The following is a 27,713-nucleotide window of genomic DNA, read 5'->3' on the forward strand; positions in this document are numbered from 1 at the left end:
TGACACAAAAGTTAGAATTTGTTTAAAGTTTCTGGGTTTGGAAAAACTCCTACTTTGCCCCATTACTAGGATGGAAGTAGTCTAGACCATCAAGTAATAAATAAAACAGTCCTAGTTAAGTCTGTCAAATCAAAATGGCCTATATTAACAAAAACTTAATGCCTGCTCTTTCTCTTGTACAAAAAAGGGTGTAAAGGAGATATGTATCCAAAGGAAAATCAGTGTTCAAATATAAAGGATAAATGTGGCTGAGTCAGCTCTCCTCCCCACTTTAGACAGCAAAGAGTAAGGCATTACCTGTAGGCAGGATGACACACTCTGGCTCAGGTTCTTAACACAAAGGCCGTTCAAAACATGGATAGAGGCCCGCCTGGCTTTCCATGTTAGGCTCTTTCCCGCTTTCAAAACAAAGTTAAAAAAAAGAAAAAAGCACTCCGGTCCCCCTCATTTGGGGCTCAGACCTTTCAAAGCAAACGTTTAACAACATTTGCAGGGGCTCCCTTGCCCAAACCTAATTCACATCCTTTAGGGGTTCCCTTCCCCTAACTTATCCCACTTCTGGGCTCCCTTCCCCAAACTTAATTCACATCCTTTAGGGGTTCCCTTCCCCTAACCTATTACATTTCTGGTCTCCCTCAGTCGGGCTTAGACCGTTTCCTGATGTTGAAGACTTTCAAATGTGCGTGGCTTTCTCAACAGACCTCTGCAGGACCACTTCGACTCAAAGTTCAACGTCCACCTTTTTACTCTCTCCTTTTCTCAGGGTTTATTTTGTTCACTTCACTTTTCTAGTTCATTCACTTTATTATTTTTTAAATTTCCTTTTTTTACTTTTTTATTGTGATATAGTCAAAAATAACTTCACTTAAATTTGACTTTTCACAAGACATCATAAACTTACACATAACAACATAGACCAGATCAAACAAACGTATACCTGAAACAACTGAACACACTTTTCATAATATAAACAAATCCACCTTATTAAACATTTTCCTTTTAAAAAGAAATAGACAAAACAAAAAAGGAATCAAATGAAAACATTTTTTACATACTGACCTATATAGAACCGAAAGATTAATTATGAATAAAGCAAGACTATTACATATCACATGGTGTAATTACTATGTATTCTTTCTGGATTTTTAATAAATTCCACTCCTTCAGAAGTTTTGCTACTTAAATCACTAAAAGAACTTCATTACCTGAGGCCAATCTTTGCCAAAAACAGTCAGTGATCAACCACCAATTCTGGGGAGCAAATCTTGCCAACCTTAGGATCCTCAGCTCTAAGGTCCCGGGGCAATCAATCAGCAAATGCCTCAGGGACTGAGTAACTACACCCCCACATTTATTACAGTCCGAATTAGGTGTACCTACAGAATCTCTGATATGCTTAATTTCCAGAGTTGGTAGAAGATTAAGCCTAAATCTCAAGAAATCTGCTCTAATGACTGGGTCCAGAAATGTGGTCAAGTATGTTGGCATCGTAGACCTATATTTGTCAGATCATGTAAAAGAAACAAACAGCCTGGATGTTCTCATATAGGTAATTGTTTTTTTTTCCAATCCATTTGTTTTAAGAGCTCTTTGGCCTTATCTGGGTTTTGAATCAATATGGCTTCCTCACAATCTGCTTCAGCTAGAATTGTAATGCAGACGTTTTCCAAATTATTCAAGTATTGATTGGACGAGCCCCTTAGAGTTACTAGAAGATCTTCATATAGGGAACTCGGAGGGGGAGTCAGGATCAGCCTCTATTGAGAAATCTAGCTCCATTCAAGACAAGCCTTTAGTGATTTCAGACCCAGCTCATACCTCAGGCTAGATATTGGCACAAAGTTGGGTAGACTCAAAAACCACCTCCAGAGAATACCCTCCAGCCTCTCCCAATCAATGTAATAAAATTGGTGATTAGTTACTAGACCATATATCAATGCCGGCATGATCTTATCATTATAATACTTAATCAGGGGAGTCAAAGAGAACTCCCAGCTTTTACTTAAAATTCTTTTCATTTGAGACCCTGACTGCAGTAACTTTGCATCCAAATCGGATGTTACCAACCCCTTATTGGGGTAAGCTCTGACTACAGAACGCAGGTAGGTAATCTCTTTCACCACTGCGATTTTTTAATTATCCAAGCACCAACTAAAGGACTTAATTGCCTTTCAAGGGTGTTTGAAAATCAAAATTCTTGATTTTATCTGGGTTGGTCTTCAAGCCATTCACCTCTGCATACATTTGAAACGCTGTCGGCAACCTCTGGAGGCCAATAGGGGTCTTTGTTAGGCAATTTGCATGCAGTACCCTCTGGGACCACTACACACAACTATGACTACATGTATAAGCAAAACCAACCTTTGCTATAAGTCTCTACCACACAGTTTTTGGTAGCGAGCTGAGCAGCCAGGCTTATCTCAAGAGGGAATGTGAGCTGTAATGATGTTACACAGAGGTCCACAATCACTAGTATTCAAATAGACTCTTATGCTCGAGGTTTCTTGGTAAAACACTTATTAAATTTATTACACAGTCAGTTGGAAAACATTCACTAAAAGGAGGCAATCAATATTGCACAAAAATATACAACAGTACTTCACACTATCAGGTTCTGAGGCATTTAAACTACTTTGAATGAGGAGCAACATGGCATTCAGAGCATTTGAAGTAGGGGCAAAAATGCATAAGTTAATAAAATGAATATTACAGTTCCTCTTAAACAATGCAAATAGTTTGAGTTCACCAGAGGAGTTAATTCAATGCAATAGGTAGGCCAAAGTCAATGGGCTGGAGCCTTGTATAGGTAAAAACGGTTCTGATAGTTAAGCGGAAAAGTCTTTGCCATGGTTCTCAGAAGTAGTTCATAGAAGAATGATTCATAGGTCGGGTCACAAGCTGACTAGGCCTGCAAGTTTCACGCACTTTCGCAGTGAGAGGTAAGTTCTCTTGGTCAGGTTTTCACAGTACCTTATATTGAAGAAAAAGATGAAGCTGAAGACTTCTGTTCCTGCAGATCTCGCTGTACCTGAGCCTCAGTCATGGGGACAAGAGGGAGCACGTTGGGGGACTCCTGCACTGCACGGGGACTGGTCACAAAGCTGGCAAATCTTTGATTCCGGTAGCTGTAGTCAAGCACACTAACTGGTGTCCTTCTCCCTAGTTATTTGGTTTCCTGCAGCACTCTGAGGAAAATACAACCAGCTTCGGGAATGGTGTCCAGGTGGTTTACGAGTTGATTTGTCCCACCAACTCAAAGGAAGAAGTCGTCCTTGAAGGGCTTCTCTGTCGAGATGAACTTGGCGATTCGGACCTGCAGCAGGGCTTCACCGGACAAACCAAGGGTCCAGGAGTTGCAGTAGCCGTCCTCTTCCAGCTCGTCTTCTGTTCGTTCGTTTCAGTGGTAGACTCTTCCTTCCAAGCCAAGAGACTTGCCTTTTATTTAGTTTTCTCCCTTTCATTCCAGCCTAGCTGCCACTCACCCAGCAGGGTGGCTGTCCTTACCGGACAGTCAGCCAATCACGCCAAAGTGCATTTGGGTCTCCTAGGAGACTAAGCACAGGGTGTTTCGGGCGCCTCCCTCACTTCCTGCCGACCCCAGACACTCGAGCGCCAGAGGCGGTCTTCAGTCCTGAAGCCCGCCAAAGGCATAGGAACAAAAGGACCAAACCTGGTTTGGCGTGCAGAGAAAAACTCTACAAGGACCTTTCCAAAAAGAAACGGCTAAAAAAGACCAGGACCTGTTTTTACAGAGGGGGCTCAGATGACATCGTGAGAAAAATGGCTCCTGCGAATTTTAGCTGCCGGGGCTCGTGGTCGGGAAAAATCATGGTAGTTTGTTGTAAAACCACTGCCACCAGCCATTTCGATAGGAAAGGGTAGCATCTGACTGCTACATGACTTTCTAGACACAGGGGATACTAGGTAACCCCTCCAGCACTCTATTGTAAGATAGTGTGTGCTGGGTCGAGGAATTTGGAAAGACTAAAATCAATTTCACTTTACTTTCTCTGGGAAACAGTAGTTTATCCCAGTAAAGGTATTTAAACCTTGGGCCAGCCTAAAAGGCTTCCCTATGTCACTGCACTGAGGGTGCTGTGTGACACACATGAAAAGATGATGCCTATGGTGTTATCTAAAACTCCATAATTAAAGAACACAAGAGTAAAACACACATCAAAATACATGAGAGAGTGGGGAAAAAAGGCTCACACACTCTCCAGGTAAAACACCAAGTCCTCAAAAATCCAGCAAAGTTGATGGGGGTCTGTAAGGCAAATGGAATTAGCACATTTATGAGAATTCTCCCTAACAGTCTTGTCCAATAACACAATTTCTGATGTTTGTTAATCTGCTTAGAATCACATGCTGTGCATAGGTCCGACATCCAGTGGTCACTGCGGAGTATTGCATTTTGTTTTTCGTAGTCGAAAAGGGACGTCGACAAGGCGTGTCTGAAATACTATCCCTATAGTGACGTGCGTTGTACCCACAATCCCTCACGCGTCGAGGTCCCTCAGATTGTTTTTTTCCGCCCAGCTACTGGTCGCCTTTACGCGGAGCTCCTCGAGAGACATTGCAGATTTCATCTCCTCGACCTTTGGTCGTTTTCCTATTTAATATATATGACACATCGATCCCTCCCTCGACGCAGTTGTGAAGCTGTCTCCGCCGAGCAAGATCTTCGACGGAGGGGACGAGCGGAGGAGATCCTTCGGCGTTGCCGAACATGTGGCCTGGCCTCGCAGGCCAAATACAGTAGGGAGAGTGGGGTCGTGGGACATCTCTGGTTCTTTTCTGAGAATGCCTTTCCTTTTCCCCTTCCTTTCCCTTGGGGTCGTTATCACGATTTATTGCCTCGGCTATGGAGAGGACACCATTTAGGTTGTGCCCGCTTTGCAAGGGCAAGTTTACTTGGAAGGACAAGCATTCACGGTGTAACCGCTGCTTGCCCCTCGATCACAAAGAGGAGGGTTGCACGGCTTGTCGGCTTCTTAAGCCAAAGACTCTAAAAGACCGTAGGGTCAAGAGGTGGGCGGCCTACACTATGTCGAAGGCCGATTCTTCACCCGCCGCTGCTACCACCGACAGTGACGAGGAACGTGATAACACGACCTCCGCTACGGAAGTCGTAGACCCCTCTAAAGAGCGCTCGCGCTCTTCGTCGTCTGTCCCCGGCCCCGACGGGCTCTGCTCACGCCCTGCTTATGGGGATGAACACCCCGGCGACACTGACGCACACAATACCACACATAAGCACACAACCCACGGCTCTTCTTCGTCGAAGACGAAGAAAGCATCAGCGCCCAAGGAGACGCAGGTTCCACCGGCGGCCTCCTCGGACCGTTCAGGTTCGAAGCCCCTCTCGCAACCGCAGCCGCGACCAGCGACTGGGCTTTCGGCAAATAGGGGCGCCGCCCCCAAACCATCGGCCGGCGCGCACCAGCAGAGAGCGCACGCCGCCGTAGAACGATCGACACCCGTAACGTCGAAACCACAGCCCTCCGCTGACAAACGAGTCACAGAGAGCTTGGCGAGGATCGTTGTAGCCGATGCCCAGAAGCGTACGCCGAAAGACACGTCGAGCGCTACGCAAAGGTCGAAGGACACGCCGAAAAAGCCCGAAGAAAGACAGGGACTACCCCCGTCAGTCGGGGGGGGGACCCCCAGCACACCGGAAGGCTTTTCGGAAGGCGACGGGACACTTTCCTCGACGTTGTGGGAGAGGTCGAGCCGTTTTCAGCTAGATGACACTAATTTTCCCCCGCTAGACCACTCAGGGGTACCCCATGAAACCATGGAAAGGCTCCATCTCTGCATGGAGAGAATGGAGAGGTTTATGAAGACCCAGAACCCTCCTACTCCCAAGAGAACAAGAGAAGGGCCTCAGGAGGACCCCAGGGCCAAATATCCGAGACTATTCAATCCCCAGCAGGACACAGCCTCAGATTTCCATAATGTATATGACCTCACTGGTGAGGAACAATACTTGGAGGAGGAGGATGAATTTGTGGACGATGAAGAGGGACAGAACCAGGAGGAAGGTCTGGAAGACAGCCCAGACATGGTAGGAGAAGGCTTCGGAGAAAATCCAGAAGAAGGACCTTCTCATCCCTGGCAATCCCCATCAGTATATTCGGACACTGATGTCCTGAACCTAAATCCTCCTGACAATTCACCTGTTAGAAACACGTCTCCCATTGACGATCAGCCCACATTTAATGCCCTGTTGCGCAGAGCAGCAGCACATTTCGAACTGGACACTGGGGAGATCTCTCCTGAAATAGACTTTGTGGAAAGAGTAATTAAGGAGAAACCCCCGGTCAGCCAGACCATTCCCCTCCTCACTTCAGTGAAGAGAAGAATCATCCCTTCGCTATCCACACCCGCACTAATCAGAGGAGTTAATCCAAGAATTGAAAAACTTTTCACTCCTTCACCCTCAGACCCGCTGTACATCAGGGGACATTCCATTCCGGATTCCCTTGTAGTAACTAATACAAGGAAGAGGGCAGGGGTGTCGCTGTCCACCAGCAAGGCACCACCTGACAAGGAGGGCAAGAGGTTATATGCCCTTGCAAAGAGAGTCACATCCTCGGCTGCCTTTTCGGCAAGAATTGCGAACAACAATTCTTTGCTAGCTAGCTACGCGGACGCGCAGTGGGCCAAACTGCGTAAAGACGCCGAAGAAGCGCCGGAACCACTATGTACACGCCTGCTATCAACTATTGGCGAAGGAACCCAGGTCAACCAGAGTATTGTAAAGAACTCTCTGGATGCTGCAGAGACAGCGGGACGTTCCCTGGTTCAGGGAATACTCCTAAAACGCCATGTATGGCTGCGCAACTCAGGGTTCAAACCGGAGACACAGGCGTCTTTAATAAATAAACCTGTTGAAGACTCAAACCTCTTCGGGAAAGCGGTGGATGAGGCTCTGGAGATGGCTAAAAAAGAGTTCGATACTATCAAAACACTTGACCAGATCTCTAAACCCACTACCAGACGCGGCTATGGCAACAAACGCTTTTTTCGTGGCCAACGCCAACAGCAGAATCAGCAGCAACAGTACCCTGCCACCAATTACCAGACCAATAGTGGGCAGTACAGCCAAAGAGGCCAGCGCCGGGGCAAAGGGAGAGGTCGGGGGTCCACCCCCAGAGGCTCCCAAGCCCCCAACAACACCAAGTGACGCGAAGATTCGCGTCCCCTCCCATGCAACACCGGTCGGGGGCCGGATAACATCCTTTCTTCCAGCATGGGAGGGAATAACGTCAGACCGCTGGGTACTTTCCACCGTAGCCCACGGATATTGCATCGAATTCAACAGTTCCCCAACATACAGACCCCCGAGGGGACGACGCATGACACCGGAACACCTTGCCATCCTTCTCCAAGAAGTACAACAACTGCTGGAAAAAGGAGCCATAGAGGTCGTGCCTCTATCTCAGGTAACGGAAGGTATTTATTCAGTGTACTTCCTTGTATCCAAAAAGGATCTAACCATGCGCCCTGTATTAGATCTGCGCCCAGCGAACAAGTTTATCAAACCCCAGAAGTTTCGTATGGTGACCTTACAGGAAGTGATCCCACTGCTATCACAGGGAGATTACATGACAACATTGGACATGAAAGATGCATACTTTCATATTTTAATGTTGCCAGCGCACAGAAGATACCTCAGGTTCATGATAGAGGGCAAACACTACCAGTTCAGAGTGCTACCCTTCGGCATAGCATCAGCACCAAGGGTATTCACGAAGGTACTGGCAGTGGCAGCGGCCCACCTGCGCAGGTTGTCCATCCCAGTTTACCCTTACCTCGACGACTGGCTCATAACAGGGGATTCTTACGAAACATGCTTCTCCAATACCCAAAAGACTGTAGACCTTTTGTTCCAGTTGGGCTTCTCCATCAACGAAAAGAAGTCCAGCCTAGACCCCAGCCAAATCAAACAATTCCTAGGGGCTCTAATTCAAACAAAGGACGGCCTCGTCTTCCCCTCCAACGAGAGGGTCCAAAACATGCTGTTTCAGATCCCTCAATATGTGACCGGTCGAGAGGTGACGGTACGCAAAGCAATGCGCTTGCTAGGCATGATGGCGTCGTGTATTTATTTGGTACCTCACGCGCGCCTGCGCATGTGCCCTATGCAAGAGTGGCTCAACAGACAGTGGTGTCAGCCCAGACTATGGGACGATCTAGTGGTGGTCTCGCAGGCCTTGGTTCTCTCGCTACGGTGGTGGACAAAGGAAAACCTGGAAAGAGGGAAACCCTTTGCCACACCCGCGGCGGAAGCCACTCTGACCACAGACGCATCCCTCACAGGATGGGGGGCTCACCTATCCCATCAGACTGCTCACGGTGTGTGGACTCCGAACGTAGCATCCAAACACATAAATCTACTGGAGCTACTAGCTGTGTTCAAGGCGCTAAAAGCCTTCCAGGAACACCTACAAGGCAAGACTGTGTTGGTCCTTACAGACAGCACCACAGCCATGTGCTACATCAACAAGCAGGGGGGCACCCACTCTCCAGGACTGTCCAAACTGGCCCAAAATATATGGAAGTGGGCTCTCAAACAAAACATGTTCCTCCTGTCACAACATGTACCAGGGGAACTCAATCTGCTGGCAGACAAACTCAGCAGAGATTTCCCCCTGCCTGAAGAGTACGAAGGGCGACTGCACGAAGACATCGTCTTCGACGTCTTCACACAATGGGGATTCCCAGAAATAGACCTATTCGCAACCCGGGAGAACTCACAATGCCTAAGTTACGCCTCCAGGTACCCCCAGAACCAATCCAAGGGGAACGGTCTGTCGATGCAATGGTCAGGGAAATTTGTTTACGCTTTTCCCCCCGACTCCCCTTCTCAACAAGGTGGTGCACAAGATGCACCAGGAACAAGTGACCATGATACTGGTGGCCCCAATGTGGGCCCGACAGCCATGGTTCGCTCACTTGATGGAGATGTCTCTATCTCCCCCAGTGAAACTCCCCTGCCCGTACAACATGCTGTCACAAGACAAGGGCAGGACTCTGCATCCATGCCCCCAGAACATGAACTTAGCAGCTTGGCTCCTGAGATCATAGAATTCGGGCATCTACAGCTCCCGCAAAGATGCATGGACATCCTCAGGGAAGCCAGAAAACCTAACACTCGCCACTGCTATTCTAGCAAGTGGAAGAGATTTGTTATCTGGTGCAGAGGAAAAAGCATCAACCCGATTGACTGCTCTCCCACACATATTATTCTATACCTGACCCACTTATTGGATTCAGGTCTAGTGTTCAATTCCATTAAAGTCCACCTAGCGGCACTTTCTGCATACACCACTTTCCAACTCAAGGTGTCGTGGTGGAAGATCCCTGTTATAAAGGCCTTCATGGAGGGAATAAAGAGAATACACCCCCCGATAGCTGACCCAGCTCCCGGATGGGACCTTAACGTGATACTTACCAGACTCATGGGCTCACCTTTCGAACCCATGCACAAAGCATCTCTTAAACACCTCACTCTTAAGACTGCTTTTTTAATAGCTATCACCTCCATCAGGAGAGTAAGTGAACTACAGGCTCTTTCTGTTCTAGACCCCTTCGTTACAGTTCACAGAAATAAGGTGGTTCTACGCACGCACCCGAGGTTTGCTCCGAAATTCATCTCGAAATTCCACGTAAACCAGTCTATAGAACTGCCAACGTTCATTCAAAATCCTTCCAACTTGGGAGAAAAAACTCTGCACACACTAGATGTGCGCAGAGCGGTCATGTTCTACATGGAAAGAACCAGACCACTGAGGAAGACTAATCAGTTCTTCGTCTCGGTGGCAGCAGGAAGAGAAGGGGATGCAGTTTCAAAGTCCACTATTTCTAGATGGATTGTTCAATGCATCACTCTCTGCTATACTCTTGCTAAGAGAGAACTGCCCTTTAAGCCAAGAGCACACTCTACTCGAGGCACGGGGGCGTCCATAGCATTCATTGCAAATGTTCCCCTTGAGTCCATCTGCAAAGCGGCTACCTGGAGTTCTGTGCACACCTTTACAAAACACTACTGTCTAGATGCATACTCGAGATCTGACTCCCAGGTGGGACAGGCAGTATTAAGACATCTTTTCTCTACTGTTCCTTCTCATAACCCACCGCCAACTCCGGGTACTGCTCGCTAGTCTATGCACAGCATGTGATTCTAAGCAGATTAACAAACATCAGAAGACAATGCATTACTTACCGTAAAAGCATTTCTGATGGTTGTATCTGCTTAGATTCACATGCGCCCACCCTTCCTCCCCGCTCGGATGGAAGGAACATAGACTTCCTTTTATATCTCTCTTTTCTGTACTCACTCACGTATAGAAGGCTCCCTCAGGGCAGAAAAATACAAACAGAGGGACCTCGACGCGTGAGGGATTGTGGGTACAACGCACGTCACTATAGGGTTAGTATTTCAGACACGCCTTGTCGACGTCCCTTTTCGACTACGAAAAACAAAATGCAATACTCCGCAGTGACCACTGGATGTCGGACCTATGCACAGCATGTGAATCTAAGCAGATACAAACATCAAAAATGTTTTTACGGTAAGTAATGCATTGTCATCGTCGGCATAGGCCAGCCAACTGATGTTAATAATTCCTAGTTTCTGGCTGGCCAATGCCGAGTTAAGTAACCATTTTACCAAATCAGCCAAAAACAGATGAAACAAAAAGGGGGCTAATAAGCAGCCCTACCAACACCCCTAGTTATTACAATCGGTTTAGAGAGGAGCCCAGATCTATCGAGTCTAACCTGCATATCTGTGTTGTCGTAAAGTTCAATCAAGATTGCCAGTATATTATCAGGCAGACCCCACTCTCTCAGCTTCATCCAGAGGCGGTCTTGATTAACAGTATCAAAAACCTGGGACGGGTCAATCCATGCCCCAAACAAAGGTTTCCCGCCCCTGGATATTGCTTCACTACTAACCGTGTTTTTGACAAGGCCATTTAAGGATGTCGACGGACCTCTCCTGAATCCTGTGGTAGCCAGCACCCGGGCCCAGGTGTCCGAGTCTAACTTAAGAACCATATTACTCCGGCCATTGGGACCCGGGCTCTGGAGGACGATGATTTATTTATTAGTCCTTTGATTTCCTCTTCAGTAAATGGTAAGGACCAACCTATATATGTATCGATCCTGTTACTGGATACTTGGACAGAACCATAAAGTCCACTAAAGTGCTTGATCCACACCTGTTGTTCAATAATACTGTCCTGCTTGAATAATACCGTCCTGCTCATTATGATCCGGTTTATCAAAAGATCCAACTATCGACCAGAAATGCCGGGAGTTATTTTGCCCAATGGTCCGAAGCATAATTTCCCCATCAAGTTGTAATCGTTGGAACCGATGAGATCTGGACCAATTCCTGAAGCAATTTTTTATGGCTTTGATCTCACTATTCACTTTACTGCGGGACCCACCCCCATGCATGGAATTTCTTATTGCTCGTATCAACTCTTTTTTTTCTTCTCCCAAGTTTGTGTGTCAAACCGATAAGGATGTTTAATCCGCATTGCCAAAGCCGATTTATCTGGAGGATAGATATTCCAAAGAAAATGCATGCGGTTGGCAATTCCTTATCAAATCTCCTTCTGACATGAAGTCTATCACCCTACACAGCCGATCTGTCAAGACCCGGCCATTATTTTTTAATCTAGAAACTCTATTACCCCCCTTATTCACAAACAGATTTTCAACATAACCCTGAGCCGGCCTATGTGGTTTTATCCTGTAAACTGCCTGCAGAATAGCATGAAAGATCCATCTATAATAATAAAGTTGGAACATCTCCTAAATAAGGGCCTAGACAGATACAAATAGTCAATAGTTGAAAAACAGGACTCCCTGCGCAAGGTAAGCGCCGGAGGGATAACCCCCCTCAATTGAACCATTAGCTACCCAGAGGTCCCAGCCCGAGAGAAAATTCTTCCATGAAACCCCTTTCATAGAAGGTAATTTTAAGATTCAAAGACCCTGGTACTCGAGTCTTTATACAGTGGGCATTAAAATCGCCCATTGCCAACAAATCATAGTCTGGAAATTGCTCAGACCAGAGAAAATCGAGAAAAGAGGTCAGACAGAAACTGATGAAAGCTCAAAGGATCCTCCTTCATGGGATTCCAATAGATGTTTACAGTGATCCATTTTAAAAAGCCCTTTTCCATGTTCGAAACCACCCTCACAGCCAAAATTCCCACTGTATCATTAGACAGAAGAACAGATTGAGAGAACATTTCATTCTTGCAGGCAATACACAGACCCCCGGATGGACGGCCAACACCCACTCCCAATTGTTGGAAGACGGTATAGCCATCGACCCCAAACGTAGCCACGTTTCCTGCGAAACAACTAGGTCAAAAAACTTAGATATTGGCTCCCCTACTTTCCGATCTAAAGGACTGATGACCCCTTGTGTTCCAGCTCAATGAGTCAATATAGTCCTTTACTAGAGCTGCTTCTCAGGCAGACACAACTTAAGGAAAACCTGAGAAACAATTTCTGGAACCAGAGACCATACATTGTTAGTTATATCCACTTTGCTTTGGACAAGCATATGCTTGGTTGGACCAACCTCCCGCTTTGGAGCCATGTCTTGCGCAGCAATAGCACTAGCGGCAAATCAATGTACATTTCAAACCCCCCGCCCCCCCTTCTCCATTCCCGGCTGGCTCTCCACACTGCATCAAACCCAAATCTGGTCTTTAAGCCCATCTCCACCACATCAGATGAGGGTATGTAGGGAATTCTGATATATTCTATATCAGCAGTAGTGAAGAAACTCTGGTCAGAAATTTCTCTCATAATTTATAGGATCATGGTTCTGTTCAAATGGCTATGCTTTGGATTAGTCACAACCGTTCTGGAGATATAAACCTTTGCTGATTTCATATGTGATGGACCCTGTGGTCTTTTAGAAAGCGCCCATAATGGGCGATCTGAGGCAGCCTGCCCACAGATACAGAGCACATGCGCACTGACCTCATCATAATTAGGCTTAGACCCCTCTCCAGATAGCTGATGATTAACACTATCAAATTGAGCTGCCTGCGAAAGCCTTGTCTCTGCAGGCAAACAAACCAGTGCGGACTGTGTAGCTAGGGGAGATAGTATCTGATCCCTGGGGGTAGTTATTAGGTTTTCCACATTTGGAAGTAAAGGAGCTACACTTCCAGGTGCTTTAGCATTCACCTTCTGTTTTTTTGCCCGATAAGAAGATTGGAGCAATCTTCAGAGGCTCACATGGCACCTCAGTCTGAATTCCGAATGTTATTTTAATAGTGCTGGAATTTTTAGCTAAGGGAGTAAGCAGACTTTTGCTTTTTTTCCCCACGATGTTAGCGGTCGTCACTGACTTCAACTTCAGACTTTCCAAAGATGTCGACTCTGCTAGCTTCAGCTTCTTAAACGGATTATTGGCCGCATTTCTGTTCTTTTTCATTTTTTGATGTTTTGTTTTCTTAGATTCTCCTGGGGGTTCTTGATGCTCAACGTTAGACTCCAAAACCTGTTTTTTCCTTTTTTTTCTTTGTTTTACCATTAACCTTGGTTAATAATAATAATCATAATAATAATAATCTCATACCCTCTCCTCACAGGCTTCCTTTGGAGAACACGTTTTTTATAGGAGAGCCAGACTGCAAATCGTCCGCCATCTGTGTTAAACGAAAAACTTCTTCCAGAGCAGAGGCCGATAAAGGAGTATCATCCAACAGATTGAAATGCTGATCTTGTGACATATTTGCTTGCGCACTTGAGCAGGGCATATTAGGTGAAACATATTTGATTCTCATTTCTTCAGACAGGATCTCATTTAGCCAGCCAAAATCCTCCTTCAGCCCCTCCCAATGCCCTTGCAGGTGATCCAATTTTTCGGTTTGCTTTATTGATCCGAGGCGAAACTCCTTCAGGGCATCTCCCACCGAACCATTGATTGCTGAACTCAAGGCCACCAAAGAAGATTAATTAATCTCTAGGTCTTTAGTGATTTCCATCAGCAGACCCGAATGCTTGTAAACTTCATATTTCAATGCTTCAAACACTTTTATCAGTGAACTTAAAATAAAGTTCAGTGCTGTCAGTGTTGGAAGTGACTCTCCCATTGGCTGAGGAGTCTGTGGTCTGGTGTATTCGAGAGGTATTGATACCTCAAGCATGGCTGAGATCGCATTCAGTTCGAAGGATGATTCCTGGCATACCTGGGGCCACAAACCTCGGCCACATGTACTTCCAGCTCATGTGCAGTAGAAGAACAATGCTCATATTGAGTCCCTATTGGGTTTTCTCTCAAAGGTAATGTGGCCTGAGCTGAAATTCCTGCACCACTTGTCGGGAAGAATTCCGCAATGGTGTCTTTCATGGAGTTTGCTGTAAATGTGTTTCTGATGCTTGTTAATCTGCTTAGAATCACATGCTGTGCTTATAGTCTGACATCCAGTGGTAACCGCAGAGTATTGCATCTCGTCCTTCGAGAATCGAAAGGGGACGTCGACATGGGCGTGCCTGTAATACTATCCTTAACGTGACGTGTAGTGTACCCAAAATCCCTCGCGCTTCGAGGTCCCTCAAATTGTTTTTTTCCGCCCAGCTATCTGTTCACCCTAATGCGGAGCTCTTCATAAAACATTGCGTTATAGTTCTATTTCTCGACCTTCGGTCATTTTATTCTCATTGTCACTCCCTTCGATGGCTGAGATTCCAGTGCCACCGCCGAAGACTGGTGACGACGGAATTTCGACAGCTGTTGATCTGGTCGGCGCTGCTGACCATGTGGCTGGGCATCTGGCCGGCCCTTACAGTAGCGAGAGTGGGGTCGGGGTGGTCCTATTCTTTCAAGAATGCCTTTCCTTTTCTCTCTCTTTGTTCCCTTGGGTTTTTGGTCGCTAGCTTGATCCTGCGCTATGGACAGGACTCTATTTTGATTGTGTCCTTCCTGTAAGGCGAAATACCTGTGGAAAGACCAGCACCGTCGGTGCAACAATTGTCTTTCTCTCGACCACAACGAGGCGGCCTGTAAACTCCTACTGCCTGTCTCTTAAGGAGCACCGTTTGAAGCGGTGTGCGGCCTACAGTATGTCGCAGGCTGAAGTAATTCCCCCACAGCCGCCGAGTGTGACTAAGGGACTAGCGAGGACCAAGGCTCCACTCCGGAGGCCATTGACCTTACCGCAGAAAGTTCTCATTCCGCAGCGTCTGTCCCCGGTAGGCACAGCGCGAGTCCTGCTATGGGGACGATACATCCCGGTCGACAGGGATGGACCCAATTCCCACACTAAGCACACAACCCACGGTTCTGCTTCAGCGGTACAGTCGAAGCGTTCCAAAGCGCCATCGGGCACGTCGGATACTTTGGCGGTGCCTGCTGATCTTTATGATCAGCAGGCCCTCCCCGCGACCGCGGCAGCGGCATGCCTCCAGGCAATCTAAAAGTAAATGCGCTAGCACCACACGCAGCCGTCGAGACGCTTCAGAAGAAGGATCTGGCACTGCTTAAGGTTCCCGGTGGTTCCGAAATCCACCGCACAGCCACCGGCTCAACCGTCACACCTCTCTGACCCCGAGCATCAGCGATAGTATCGCGAGGATCGCTTTGGCGGTTAAACTTAATGAACAGTCGAAACAGACGGCAAAACAGAAAGAACGGCCGAAAGATGCATCTGCAGACATATCACTACGCCCGGAGCCTCGAAAAGAGTAATCTGAAAGTCCCTTGTCTTTATCCAAGAATTTAGAAGACCAATCTCGACGTTCGGTAGAAGAAATTCATCAAGAAGATTCCTTTCCTCCCCTGGACTCCTCCTGGTTCATCATCATGGACCAGGGAGAAGTTTGAGGGGTGCATGAACAGACTGGAGAAGTTTGTTAAATTTTCAGAGAGGTTTGCTCCCAAGAGGCCTTGTGAGGAATTTCCTTTTACGCCTATGGCTAAGTTTCAGAGGACTTTTGAGGATCCTCAAGAACAGAATGTTTTTGACCTTCCAGATGAGGGGCCTATCAATACCTACTTGCAGGATGATGATACCTTTGGGGACCTGATGGATGATGCTGATGATCACATGAATACCTGGGAAGACAGCCATCCGGTTGATAATCAACCTTGGGCATCCCCTACTCCTACCCTAGACCCTGGCGCTCTGTGTATGGACTCCCCTCCTATCACTCAAGTCTGTCAGGCCTTGCCTGTGGATTATCAGATGGTGTTTAACGCCATCTTAAAGAAGGCGGCTGAACATTTTCAAATCGCCGCACAGGAGGCTGTGCAGGATTTGGATTTTGTAGAGGACATACCAAAGGAAAAACCTCCCACCTGTTAGTCCATTTCCTTGCTGAGTTCTATCAAGAGATGTCTGGCTGCTTCATTGTTAACACCAGCCCAGACCAGGATAGTTAATCCCAGGGTGGAGAAGTTGTTTCGCCCTTCTCCTACCGACCCCCTTTAGATTAAAGGAAATGCCACTCCAGATTCCCTGGTAGTTAAGACTACGAGAAAGAGGGCAGGTGTCCCCCGGTCTACAGGTGGGGCACCACCTGAGAAAGAAGGTAAAACATGGTATGGACTGGGAAAGAGGGTTAAGACTGCTTCTGCATTATCCACCCAAATAGCCAACAACACCACTCTGTTGGCCAGCTACTCGGACCTACAGTAGAATTTGCTACAAGAGGGCCTTCAAGAGGTCCCCAAACCAATGTGGGCTAAACTGCTCACAATTGTATCGGAAGGCAAACAAATCATCCACAACATTCTGAAGAATACTTTGGACGCTGCTGAACAGCAGGAAGGACCTTGGACCAGGGTTCACTACTAAAACGGCACGCCTGGTTGAGGAACTGTGGTTTTAAACCTGAAACTCAAGCAGCCTTAATAAACAAGCCGATTGAAGAAACCAACTTGTTTGGCAAGGCCGTGGATGATGCGCTTGAGACCGCTAAGGAGGAGCATGAGACTCTCAAGACCTTAAACCAGATTACCCAAAGGCCTTCACAACAGAGGGGGCGCCCCTCGTCGTTCCTTTCGTGGGGAATCTCGCTCCCCTCAGAAACAGTATGGTTCAGGAAATAACTGGTCTTCAGGACAGGGATCCAACACCACCACCACGTATCCAGCTAGAGGACAACGTCGTGGCAAGGGTAGTGGCTGGAATTCCACCCTCACAGGCTCCCCGACCTCAGGTCAGAAATGACCATCAGATCCAGGTCCCCTCCCATGCCTCCCCGGTCGGGGGACGTCTAACATCATTCCTTCATGAATGGGAGGGGATAACAGACCAGTGGGTGCTCAAGACCGTCGCCCACGTGTACTGCATAGAATTTTGCCGACCACCCCAATTCAGACCGGCAAAATCAAGACGCCTGACGCCGGAACTCCTACGCATCTTGCTGCAATAGGTTGAGATCCTGCAGGAAAAGGGTGCCATAGAATTCTTCCCTCTTCTACGGGTAAAAAAGGGTATTTATTCAATATACTTCCTTGTACTTAAAAAGGATCTCACAATGCGCCCTGTGCTAGACTTGCGCCCAGCGAACAAATTTGTCAAACCTCAAAAGTTTTTCATGGTCACGTTGCAGGAAGTAATCCCTCTGGTGAAACGGGGGGATTACATGGCAACACTGGATATGAAAGATGCATAATTTCATATTTCAATGTTGCCCGCACACAGAAAATACCCAAGGTTCATGATAGAGGACAAGCACTATCAGTTCAGAGTACTCAGCTTCGGCATTGCCTCAGCGCCAAGGGTGTTTACGAAGGTACTAGCAGTAGCAGCGGCGCACCTACGCAGAGAACCCGTTCCGGTTTACCCTTACCTCGGCGACTGGCTCATAACGGGGGATTCCTACGTAACATGCCTGTTCAACACTCAAAAGATGATAGACCTCTTATTCAGACTAGGATTCTCCATCAACGAGAAGAAATCCAGCCTAGACCCCAGTCAAGTCAAACAGTTCCATGGGGCTCTAATTCGGACAGAAGACGGCGTAGTCTTCCCCTCCAACGAGAGGGTTCAAAACATGCTGTTTCAGATCCCTCAATATGTAACCGGTCGAGAGGTGACGGTACGCAAAGCCATGCGACTGTTAGGAATGATGGCGTCCTGCATTTATTTAGTTCCACACACGCGTCTGCGCATGCATCCTATGCAAGAGTGGCTCAACAGCCAGTGGTGTCAGGCCAGCGGACAATGGGAAGATCTGGTAGTTGTCTCACCAGCCCTCGTTCTCTCTTTGCAGTGGTGGTTGAGGGAAAACCTCTTGAAGGGGAAGACCTTCACCACCCCCGCAGTAGAAGCCACTCTCACGACAGACGCATCTCTCATGGGGTGGGGGGGCTCTCCTGCTTCAGCAGACGACGCATGGCGTGTGGTCCCCAGAAGTAGCATCCAACAACATAAATCTGTTGGAACTGTTGGTAGTTTTCAAAGAACTGAAAGCCTTTCAGGTACAGTTACAGGGGAAGACTGTCCTGGTTCTCACAAACCGCACCGCTACCATGTATTACTTGAACAAGCAAGGGGGCACACACTCTCCAGGGCTATCCAAGCTGTCCCATTTGGAAGTGGACTCTCAAATACAGTATGTTCCTGTTGTCTCAACACGTTCCAGGGGAACTCAATCTTCTAGCGGATGTGCTCAGCAGAGACTTCCCACTGCCCGTAGAGTACGAATGGCGACTACATGAAGACATAGTCTCCAACGTTTTCGCACTATGGGGTTTCCCAGAGATCGAATTGTTTGCACCTCTGGAGAATGCTCAATGCCAAGATTACGCCTCCAGGTACTCACAGAACCAATCCAAGGGGAATGGTCTCTGGATAACATGTTCGGGGAAATTTGTTTCTGCTTCCCCCCACCCCCACTCAACAAGATCAGAACCAGTCAACATGACATTGGTGGACCCCGTGTGGGCCCGCCAACCTTGGTTCTCCCATGTGATGGAGATGTCCCTATCTCCTCCAATGAAACTGCCTTACCCGTACAACATGTTATCTCAAGACAAGGGGAAACTCTTCACCCATGCCCGCAAACCCTGAATTTAGCGGCCTGGCTCTTAAGGTCATAGAATTTGGGCAGCTACAAGTCCCTGAGAGATGCATGGACATACTTAGGCAGGCGAGAAAACCTAACACCAGATAATGCTACTCCAGTAAATGGAAGCGGTTTGTTATCTGGTATAAATCCAAGGGCGTCAATCCCGTTGACTGCTCTCCTACTCGAATTGTATTGTACCTGACTCGCCTGCTAGATTCAGTCCTGGTTTTTAATTCCTTAAAGGTTCACCTAGCTGCTCTCTCAGCCTACACCACGTCACAACAGAAGGTGTTGTGGTGGAAAATACCAGTTATTAAGGCTTTCATGGAAGGGGTTAAAAGGATTCATCCCCCCATTTCTAACCCGGCAGCTGGATGGGACCTAAATGTGGTTTTGACTAGATTTATGCGGTCTCCCTTTGAGCCTATGCATAATGCAAATCTCAAAAATCTTACATATAAGACAACCTTTTTAGTGGCTATCACTTCTATAAGGAGAGTTAGTGAACTATAGAACCCTTTCAGTTCTAGACCCTTTTGTTACAGTTCAGAGAGGTGGTTCTGCACACTCACCCTCGATTTGCGCCTACATTTATTTCCAAGTTCCATGTGAACCAATCAATAGAACTGCCTATTTTCTTCCAGAATCCCACTAACGTGGCCGAAAGAAGCCTACACACCTTAGATGTGCGCAGGGCAGTCATGTTTTACCTGGAAAGAACTAGACCACTGAGAAAAACCAACCAGTTTTTAGTTTCAGTGGCAGCTGGCAGAAAAGGGAAATCTGTCTCTAAATCAGCCATCTCAAGGTGGATTGTCAAATGCATCACACTCTGTTACACTCTTGCTAAGAGAGAAATGCCCTTCAAGCCTAGATGCACATTCTACTCGAGGCACTGGGGCTTTCATAGCTTTCATTGCAAATGTTCCCCTAGAGTCCATTTGCAAAGCGGCAACCTGGAGTTCTGTACAAACCTTTACAAATAACTATTGCCTAGACACTCATTCTAGATCTGATTCTCAGGTGGGACAAGCAGTATGAAGACAGCTTTTCACTACTGTTCTTTCTCACAACCCACCTCCAGATTCGGGTACTGCTCACTAGTCTATGCACAGCATGTGATTCTAAGCAGATTAACAAGCATCAGAAGACATGCATTACTCACCGTAATAACATTTCTGATGATTGTATCTGCTTAGATTCACATTTGGATGGAAGGAACATAGACGTTTTACTACTTTCTCTCTTTTCTGTACTCACGATAGTCATGGGCTCCCTCATGGCAGAAAAAATACAATCACAGGGACCTCGACGCGTGAGGGATTTTGGGTACACTACATGTCACGTTGGGGATAGTGTTACAGGCACGCCCATGTCGAAGTGCACTTTCGATTCTTGAAAGACAAGATGCAATACTCTGCGGTACCACTGGATGTCAGACTATATGCATAGCATGTGAATCTAAGCAGATACAATAATCAGAAATGCTATTAAGGTGAGTAATGCATGTCATTCCATATTAGCAGCGAGGACCCCCTCCATTAAAGGGTGGGAGGGAGTAAAAGCAGCAGCCACCCTCAACTCTGTTCTGCCAAGTTCACTTCAGAGCCTGAAGGCATTTGAGAGTCTTGTACATAGGCACTCTGGAGGACAAAAATGCCCCCCTGCCACGACCGGGTAGGGCTTAAATATCAATTTCTGCTATTTTCCGACTAGGACCCCCACCGCAACAATATCATGTTCCGGGGCGTAAAGATCATCCGTGAGGGTGGCACTCTGGAGATTATATGAACGGGACATTGTCCCCACACACCTCCCAATGTCAAAAAACCTTAGATCCGCCGACTTTTCTGGGTACATGCTTCACTTACACTGACAGTCGCAGGCAAACAAAGACTAACTGTCACTATATAAGCCTGTAAGCATTGTAAGCACTATGCAAACTCTGTAAGCGTTCCTCTAGCCAGCCAGCCAGGCCAAGGCGCCAGGCAAAGCAGGCCACAGGCCCAACGCAGTATGCACAGTAATCCTACACCACAAACTCTCACAGTAAGAGCTGACTCCCAGGCTGGGTCCCGTCAGACCTGCCCTCAACTCACCGCGCACCTACTGGCACCCACTCAGAGCTCGGTCCAAACTCTGGCTCAGTCCGCAGCGCATCCGCTGGCCGGACTACAGCTTGGCTACTCCTCTAGACTCTTTTCTGCACCGCTCTGAAGGCTCGCGGCTGTAGCTTGTGGCTTGTCCTTCTCCTTGCTTCACCTCCACCCCAGCCACCACATAAATTGAGCGCCTTGCCGAGTGAACTCGGACATATCCAACAGGTCAAAGAACAGAGGAAAGGACCCAAACAAGGCATATTGCGTACCGTCTAACCCTGTATCAAACTGTGTCAAGCCGCACTGATCCTGCAACAACACTAGAACATCTCCTTCCGACACACCGAGTTCATTCACTTTATCGCTACAAACAATTCACCCTTCACAGAGACTTTCGAGTGAGTATCGCTGGCTCCACAACTATCCTTACTTCAAAATTCATTCACAGGTCTGCCTTTCTTCGCGTCTCATCCACACGCGTGCAGCCTTCACTTGTGCGATATAATCTTCAATTTTAATCTTTCCTTAACACACACCGGTCTTTCATATTGCTTGCCAACTCACCGGCTACGTGTGTTTCTTTCTTGTCTTTACAGTGTTTTCAATTTTCGAGTCAAGGTTAGTACCACAGGCTTAGCCTCGTTTCCCCAACTCTGGCGTTCACCCGGGAGGATCGCTTGTATCCTTGAAACACAATGCAGCCTTCTTGGTTGGGATGTGGTCTTCTCCACATGTCTTTTGCAGCATTTTGGAGGCAGCAACCTCCTGTAGGGAACTCCTGGGGGCCTCGGCTTGCTGTTCTCGTCCCTTGGTCCGTCTGTCTACTCCAGTAGGTTCGCCTTTGCCTTGGAAGTTCTACTCTTAATCGTGTTCCCCCTTGTTCAGACTGTGTCTCTATGTTCCGCCTTTGATCCATGTGTGGGAGAGCTAATTGGTATCAGATGTATCCAATTAGCGGTACATGTCCAATGCGATGTGTAAGAGTTGGCTTTGTTACTCTATCGCCCACTTCCTCTGCCCAGTGTTTGTCTTGAAGGGGTGGGGGGGTTGGCACATCCGAGAATCCTAAAAAAAATAGGATGGGTTAGGTGTACAGAAAAGGGGGAATACTGTGTCTAACCATTGGCTGCCTCACCCCCACTCCCTGAAGACCCCTCACCCAGGTGATCCTCCCGCACTGGTCCACACCCAGGGTCCAAAGGCATTGGCCGTGCCCTAACCACCTGAGAGAGATCTCTGGGGACTAGTAGGCGAGACACGCTTTGTTTCTCACACTTGTTAGTTAAGTTTAATATAAGCATATAACAAAGACGCTTTGCATCTGAAAGTGGCTCCTGTGAGTAGAGCCTAAGCGTCTCTACTTATGTTATCAGAACTTCTAGACCACAGACTGTCACTGCCAGAAGGTGCTTTTTTGATGCTAAGAAGTATGCAGCACACACTGCTTAGTGAATCTTGAGGTGAACAGGAAGAATAATGAATACCCGTTCCTTTCTTTCCAAAACAAGATGGGGATGGACATAAGGTGGTCAATTGTAAGGCAAAGGGGATGTGGAGGTCTTTGGTGTAAAACCCTACTCTTGTAGAATTAGGGAACCTGGCCAAAAAGGCCTTCTGTATGAAGCGTCTTGGTTTGACGTCCACACCTTCGCTAACAGGAAGCCACTGCAGAGTACCGAGAACTGTGGAGATAAAAACTGTCCTGTTGTGGAAGGCTTTAGAGAGAGTTTTTGAGTCTCAATCTCGCAGTAAATTAACGTATTCTTCCTAGAGAAGAACTTGGCAATATTGTTACAAATGACTTGAGGTGGAGGTATGATATCCGTCTGCAAAGTGTCTGTATGCCCAAGTTCCTTGATCATTTTAAATAACTCCTTTTGTAAAGATGCGGCCAACAGTATTATTTCTAAAAAAAAAAAAAAAAGCATTGACAGGCAAAAGGTGCAGAATTTGAACCTATCTGAGACTGAGGAGCGTCATCAGCATTCAGTCTTTTTTCACTTCATTGATCTGGAGGAAAAGGAATTGGAATTGGGTGGATACTGCTACTTGGCTTTGGAACACTAATGTTACTGCTTGTCCATTGGTTTTATTTTGATGAGGACTCCCAGCCTGGCACTGGTGAAGTATTCGTACATGTGAGTCTCGAAAAATACCAATGCTGGTGAATAACAGTAAAAGGTAAGTACCTAATTATTTGCTCTATTCTTGTTCACTCTTAAGATATGCAGAGCAATTGTGTTTTACCCTTCTGTTTGAACAATGTCTGCTGTCACATAGATGGTATGCCATCTCTCTGTCATTTTGGGGTTAATACTACCAATGAAGGAAGGAACCATCTGAAAATTGTCTAAATCCGTTGATGTTAAGTGCTATTTTTAGTCTGACACCGTTTTGTTTGCTTTTATTGGCATATTGACGACACAACAGAAAACATTGTCATATGGCATCTAGTGCATTTGAAAAATAACATCTTGCTTATTTGCTGAAAGCACTGATCTATCAGTCATCTGCTAGACATTACATTCTCTAGAATGCTTTCTTGTGGTAAAGGTTTTCTGAATAGAATGCTGTATTCGTCAGCTCAAGTCTTTGATTTAAGTTGGGCCAAAACCTTTCTGGGGATGCTTGTGGTCTCATGAAGGAGAGGTGACCAAGTAGTTCAGGCAGCAGTGTCCCTTTTGGCTGGTACCAAGCCTGATTTGCATATGGGCTTTCTCCTTTTGTAATGGCTTGGCAGGCGAAGAACGCTGGTCTGTGCGTGTTACCCAGAGCAATGCCATAACATTAATTCTAAACCCTGCAGGCATCCCCAGTTTTGCTTTGCTTAAGTTGGCCTACGCCAGACCGGCATTTTCATCTGTTTTACATTCATTCTAAATGCAATTCTCATGATTAAATTTCATCTACTGGCAGGTACATGTCGGGGAATTTGCTCTCGCATGGAGGTTCATCGTTACTTTAATATGATTTAGCAATTGCACCTATTTCAAAGTGCTAAATGACAGAATTAGCATTGGGAATAGAACAATCAAGCAGATTAGTTTGAACTCTGCTACTTGCTTGCTGTGATTGTTATGTACGTGTTGGCAACTTGATGAATCATCTGAATATGACTCATATACATAGATGCAAAGCTATCAAAAATTGGGCAGCTTTTTGTTAGTGCAAATACCTTACTAGTTTCCTTCTGGCTGTCTTTGCCTGAAGCACCCATACAGTACAAAAACGTGCATGTTCTCTGTAGGGACGTTTCTCCACCAGTGTCCAGTGGACACCCCATTCTTTTTAAGAACATCAGGCTGAAAGGCTAGGTAACTTTTGACACAAATGCCAATAGGGCGCCTGAACTTCCATGAAGTCGTCTGCTCCTGGACCCACGACATAACATTAATTTGTTTAATCCCGCAACCCTTCTAATTTTTCTGCATGAGCTCGGCAGGTTTTACTCTGATACAGAAGGCTCCGTTTGTCCTGCTTCTGCATTGTTCGTCCGACACCAGTCGAGTGCTATTGGGTTGAGCAGCTTCATTAAGTTATTTGGACTGTGTAGTTCTTGAGGTGCCTTTCAGGTCACTCGATCCCTGCCAGTGCGTGTTTTTGGCAATTGTTGAACCACCCCATGCACAAGGCAAAGATTGTCTCCCATGTATAAATAGTGTGCCTCTGCATCAATAGATGCAGATTAGCCTCAAGCAAGGGATTCTGTTCTCTGAGGTCATTCGTCAGCCTAACTCTCTCAGCCCAAAAGGAAATGTAGTCGGAAGTTAGATTAACATAACAATCTTATTTCTACTCTCATTTGGACTATGCAACTAGGTTGTATAGTCTTTTTTTACGGTTTCTCCAGCTTCTGGTTGATGTAATAGATGTTTATTTACAGGTGCCGGCCCTTTCATTGTAGTCCGTCTACAACACTTTGCATTTGAATTAAAATATAGCTTTAAGATCTGCCTGAAATGTCCAGTATTTGAATATCATAACACTTGGCAGTTTAAAGATTTCTGTTTTCATTCCTCAAAACTGCTTGCGTTCACGAAATAGATTTGCATTTGAAAAGCATTTTGAAGTATACCCAGGCAGGGTCGGGAAATATGACGAAAGCCATTACATGCTGCACAGTTCGATGTTTTAGGAATTTGACTGCTTTAAAAGCATGCACTGAAAACATGTTCTACTTTTCGAGTGCAAGCCCTTGTACATGGAAAATGATTGCTTCGGAAAATCATTACGATTCCCTACAGGCTCGCTGGAAACCACCGGAAGCGTGTGTCTAATAAGGAGTTAATTATTAACTAGTTCAAATGTTAAGTACCTTGCCTTTGACATTCGGACATTTTGTAAAATGTGCTTGTCTTTGTGTCTTTAGCTGCATCACTCATGAGGAACCGTGACATGCAGTACGTCCAGAGAATGAAATCCCGCTGGATGCTAAAGACCGGAATGAGCAACAACTCCACCAAACAGATGCACTTCAGGGCACAAGTGCGATTTTGAGCTGATCACTCTGACCTTTATGGAATCTGAATTAAATATATGACGCTAGTTATGAGAATGTCCTCTTGTCTGTCAGAGATGCACATTATTTTCTACTTATTCACCCAACTGATATGGCCCCCTATGAATGAATGACTGTTCTGTTTGATATTGCCAGCGCAGCTCATTGGACGACTGTCTTTCTACTTCTTTCTTTTTCCTTTGATCAGATGATGGACATTGAGAATGTATCTGAGGTCCTTTAGCATGCTGTGCATCTCTCTCAATGTTCTAATCGTATGGCTTGTTTCTAGGTTTTAGGCAGTGCCAATGTTAAAACTATACACAACTCATTTCAGTTTGCAAATATGCCTATACCACACACAATATGTTCCTCTGCACTTGTAGATGGTGCTCCCTCGTGGTTCTGGAACATATACAGCTGTTAATAGTTAGGTTTCTGAATCTTTGACTCCCATCACCGACCATCCAGCCACCTTGTTCAGACCATATTGTTATATAAATATGGGTGATATGTCTTACAAATTCTTGAAATATAGAAAGCATTTTACATATACTTCTCTTGGCCAAAGTGATAAATCCAGACACTTTTTATCAATCAGATTGACCTTGTTTGTTCCACATAAAAATAGCAACTATTGTAACATGAAGACTGATGAGGTGAAATGTTTTGAAGTTTATATTTTTGAACTGTAGTGCCTGACAGATCCTTATTGCCAATTGTCTGCCCCTGTCTCGTTGTTTACAAATTAAACATTGTGTGGATTTAGCTACCTTCTTACCAACTTTCACTTCTTCCGTGAGGAGTCTGAACAATCCCTTCTTATTCCACACTACGATTGCACAGAATGTCATCCTTCGTTATTTCCTATTGCTTCCATGGTAGTTAGTTTCATGATTAAAAAAGCTTGCATTAGAATCCTCGTAGATCACTGTCCAGACTATCATTTTCACCACACAGTGCCCCAAATATAGTAAAGTAAACTTTATTTGGGAGTGTTGGGATGTAATCCTCCAATGTATGTATATCGTTACTCTGGTTCTGGCTTACTTCAATTTCCTATCAATATAAACCATGAAGGTACATTCTCCTTCAATACACTGACCCAACCTCTGTCTCCGAAGTTGAATGGTTTACAGTGAAGCTCAGTTATGCACAAGTACTCCCATGCCGTTAAGGTGGCAGCTTAATTTGGATATAGTGATCTGTACTTGGATGTGAAGAAGTTCCTGGAAATTAAATATTATGTTTGTTTTCAAATGCACCTTTACCCTGGCATGCATTCCAGCCATAGGCACTTTGTAATTCTGTGTTATGGTTATGGTGCAGCCCAGGAGCACAGATAGTTCACAAGCATAGATTGGTGCTTTGTATTTACATCTTTTTCAGAAAACTGCTTCACGTCCTGAAAAACATTGGAGAAATCAATAAGTGAGTGGAAGCTTTAGGGTGACCTTATTTATTATGTGCTCAAGGCATCAAAAATAAACAATGAGATGACAATGTTACTCCCCTTCTTTCCTTCAAGCATTCCTGCTTTTGACATGTCGCCACCCTATTTATAATTTTTCTGCATTTTAAACTTTGTCAAACAAGTTTAAACAAATGTGCCATCTGATAAATAGTAATTTATAAATACGTAATTTATGTACAGCTAACTTTGATTGCACCTGACAAATGTATTGCATTCTCATAAAATTATTTTTCCCGTCTTTGGCAAGGATTATAAATAAAAAGTACTCACTAAAACTTTAATACAGAGAGCAACTAAATGGACTTTTCTTAAGGCATTCACTGTTTTTGGAGGTTATATTATTTATTAGTGTTTTTTAATGTATGATAATAAATTCACATCTGCAAATGGATACTAAGACATGCTTATCTTTGGTGATTATGGTAGGTGGATAGTCACAACAGTTGCTCGGTTGCAAACTTGGGTGGGTCCTGACTGTATGTGAACTGACTGGTTATAGAGGTAGTGTGGTGATATGGCTATTGTCCAGCCCTAGTACAGAGGAGAGTAGTGGTTTCTAAACCTTATGCTCCACCCT

General features: G+C 45.9%; 1 protein-coding gene across 1 annotated transcript in view; it reads left to right on the forward strand.

The window, feature by feature from the left end:
- ZNF622 (zinc finger protein 622) overlaps positions 1–27,417 on the forward strand; it is a 275,145-nt gene extending 247,728 nt beyond the window's left edge. Inside the window, exon 7 of the mRNA XM_069620502.1 lies at positions 25,534–27,417. Within this exon, the coding sequence (XP_069476603.1) occupies positions 25,534–25,661 (128 nt within the window). The 3' untranslated portion in view covers positions 25,662–27,417. The remainder of the gene's footprint in view (positions 1–25,533) is intronic.
- Positions 27,418–27,713: the final 296 nt, after the last annotated feature.

Source organism: Ambystoma mexicanum, chromosome 5q, assembly GCF_040938575.1.
Source record: "Ambystoma mexicanum isolate Mex_15411 chromosome 5q, UKY_AmexF1_1, whole genome shotgun sequence".
Classification (NCBI taxonomy): domain Eukaryota; kingdom Metazoa; phylum Chordata; class Amphibia; order Caudata; family Ambystomatidae; genus Ambystoma; species Ambystoma mexicanum.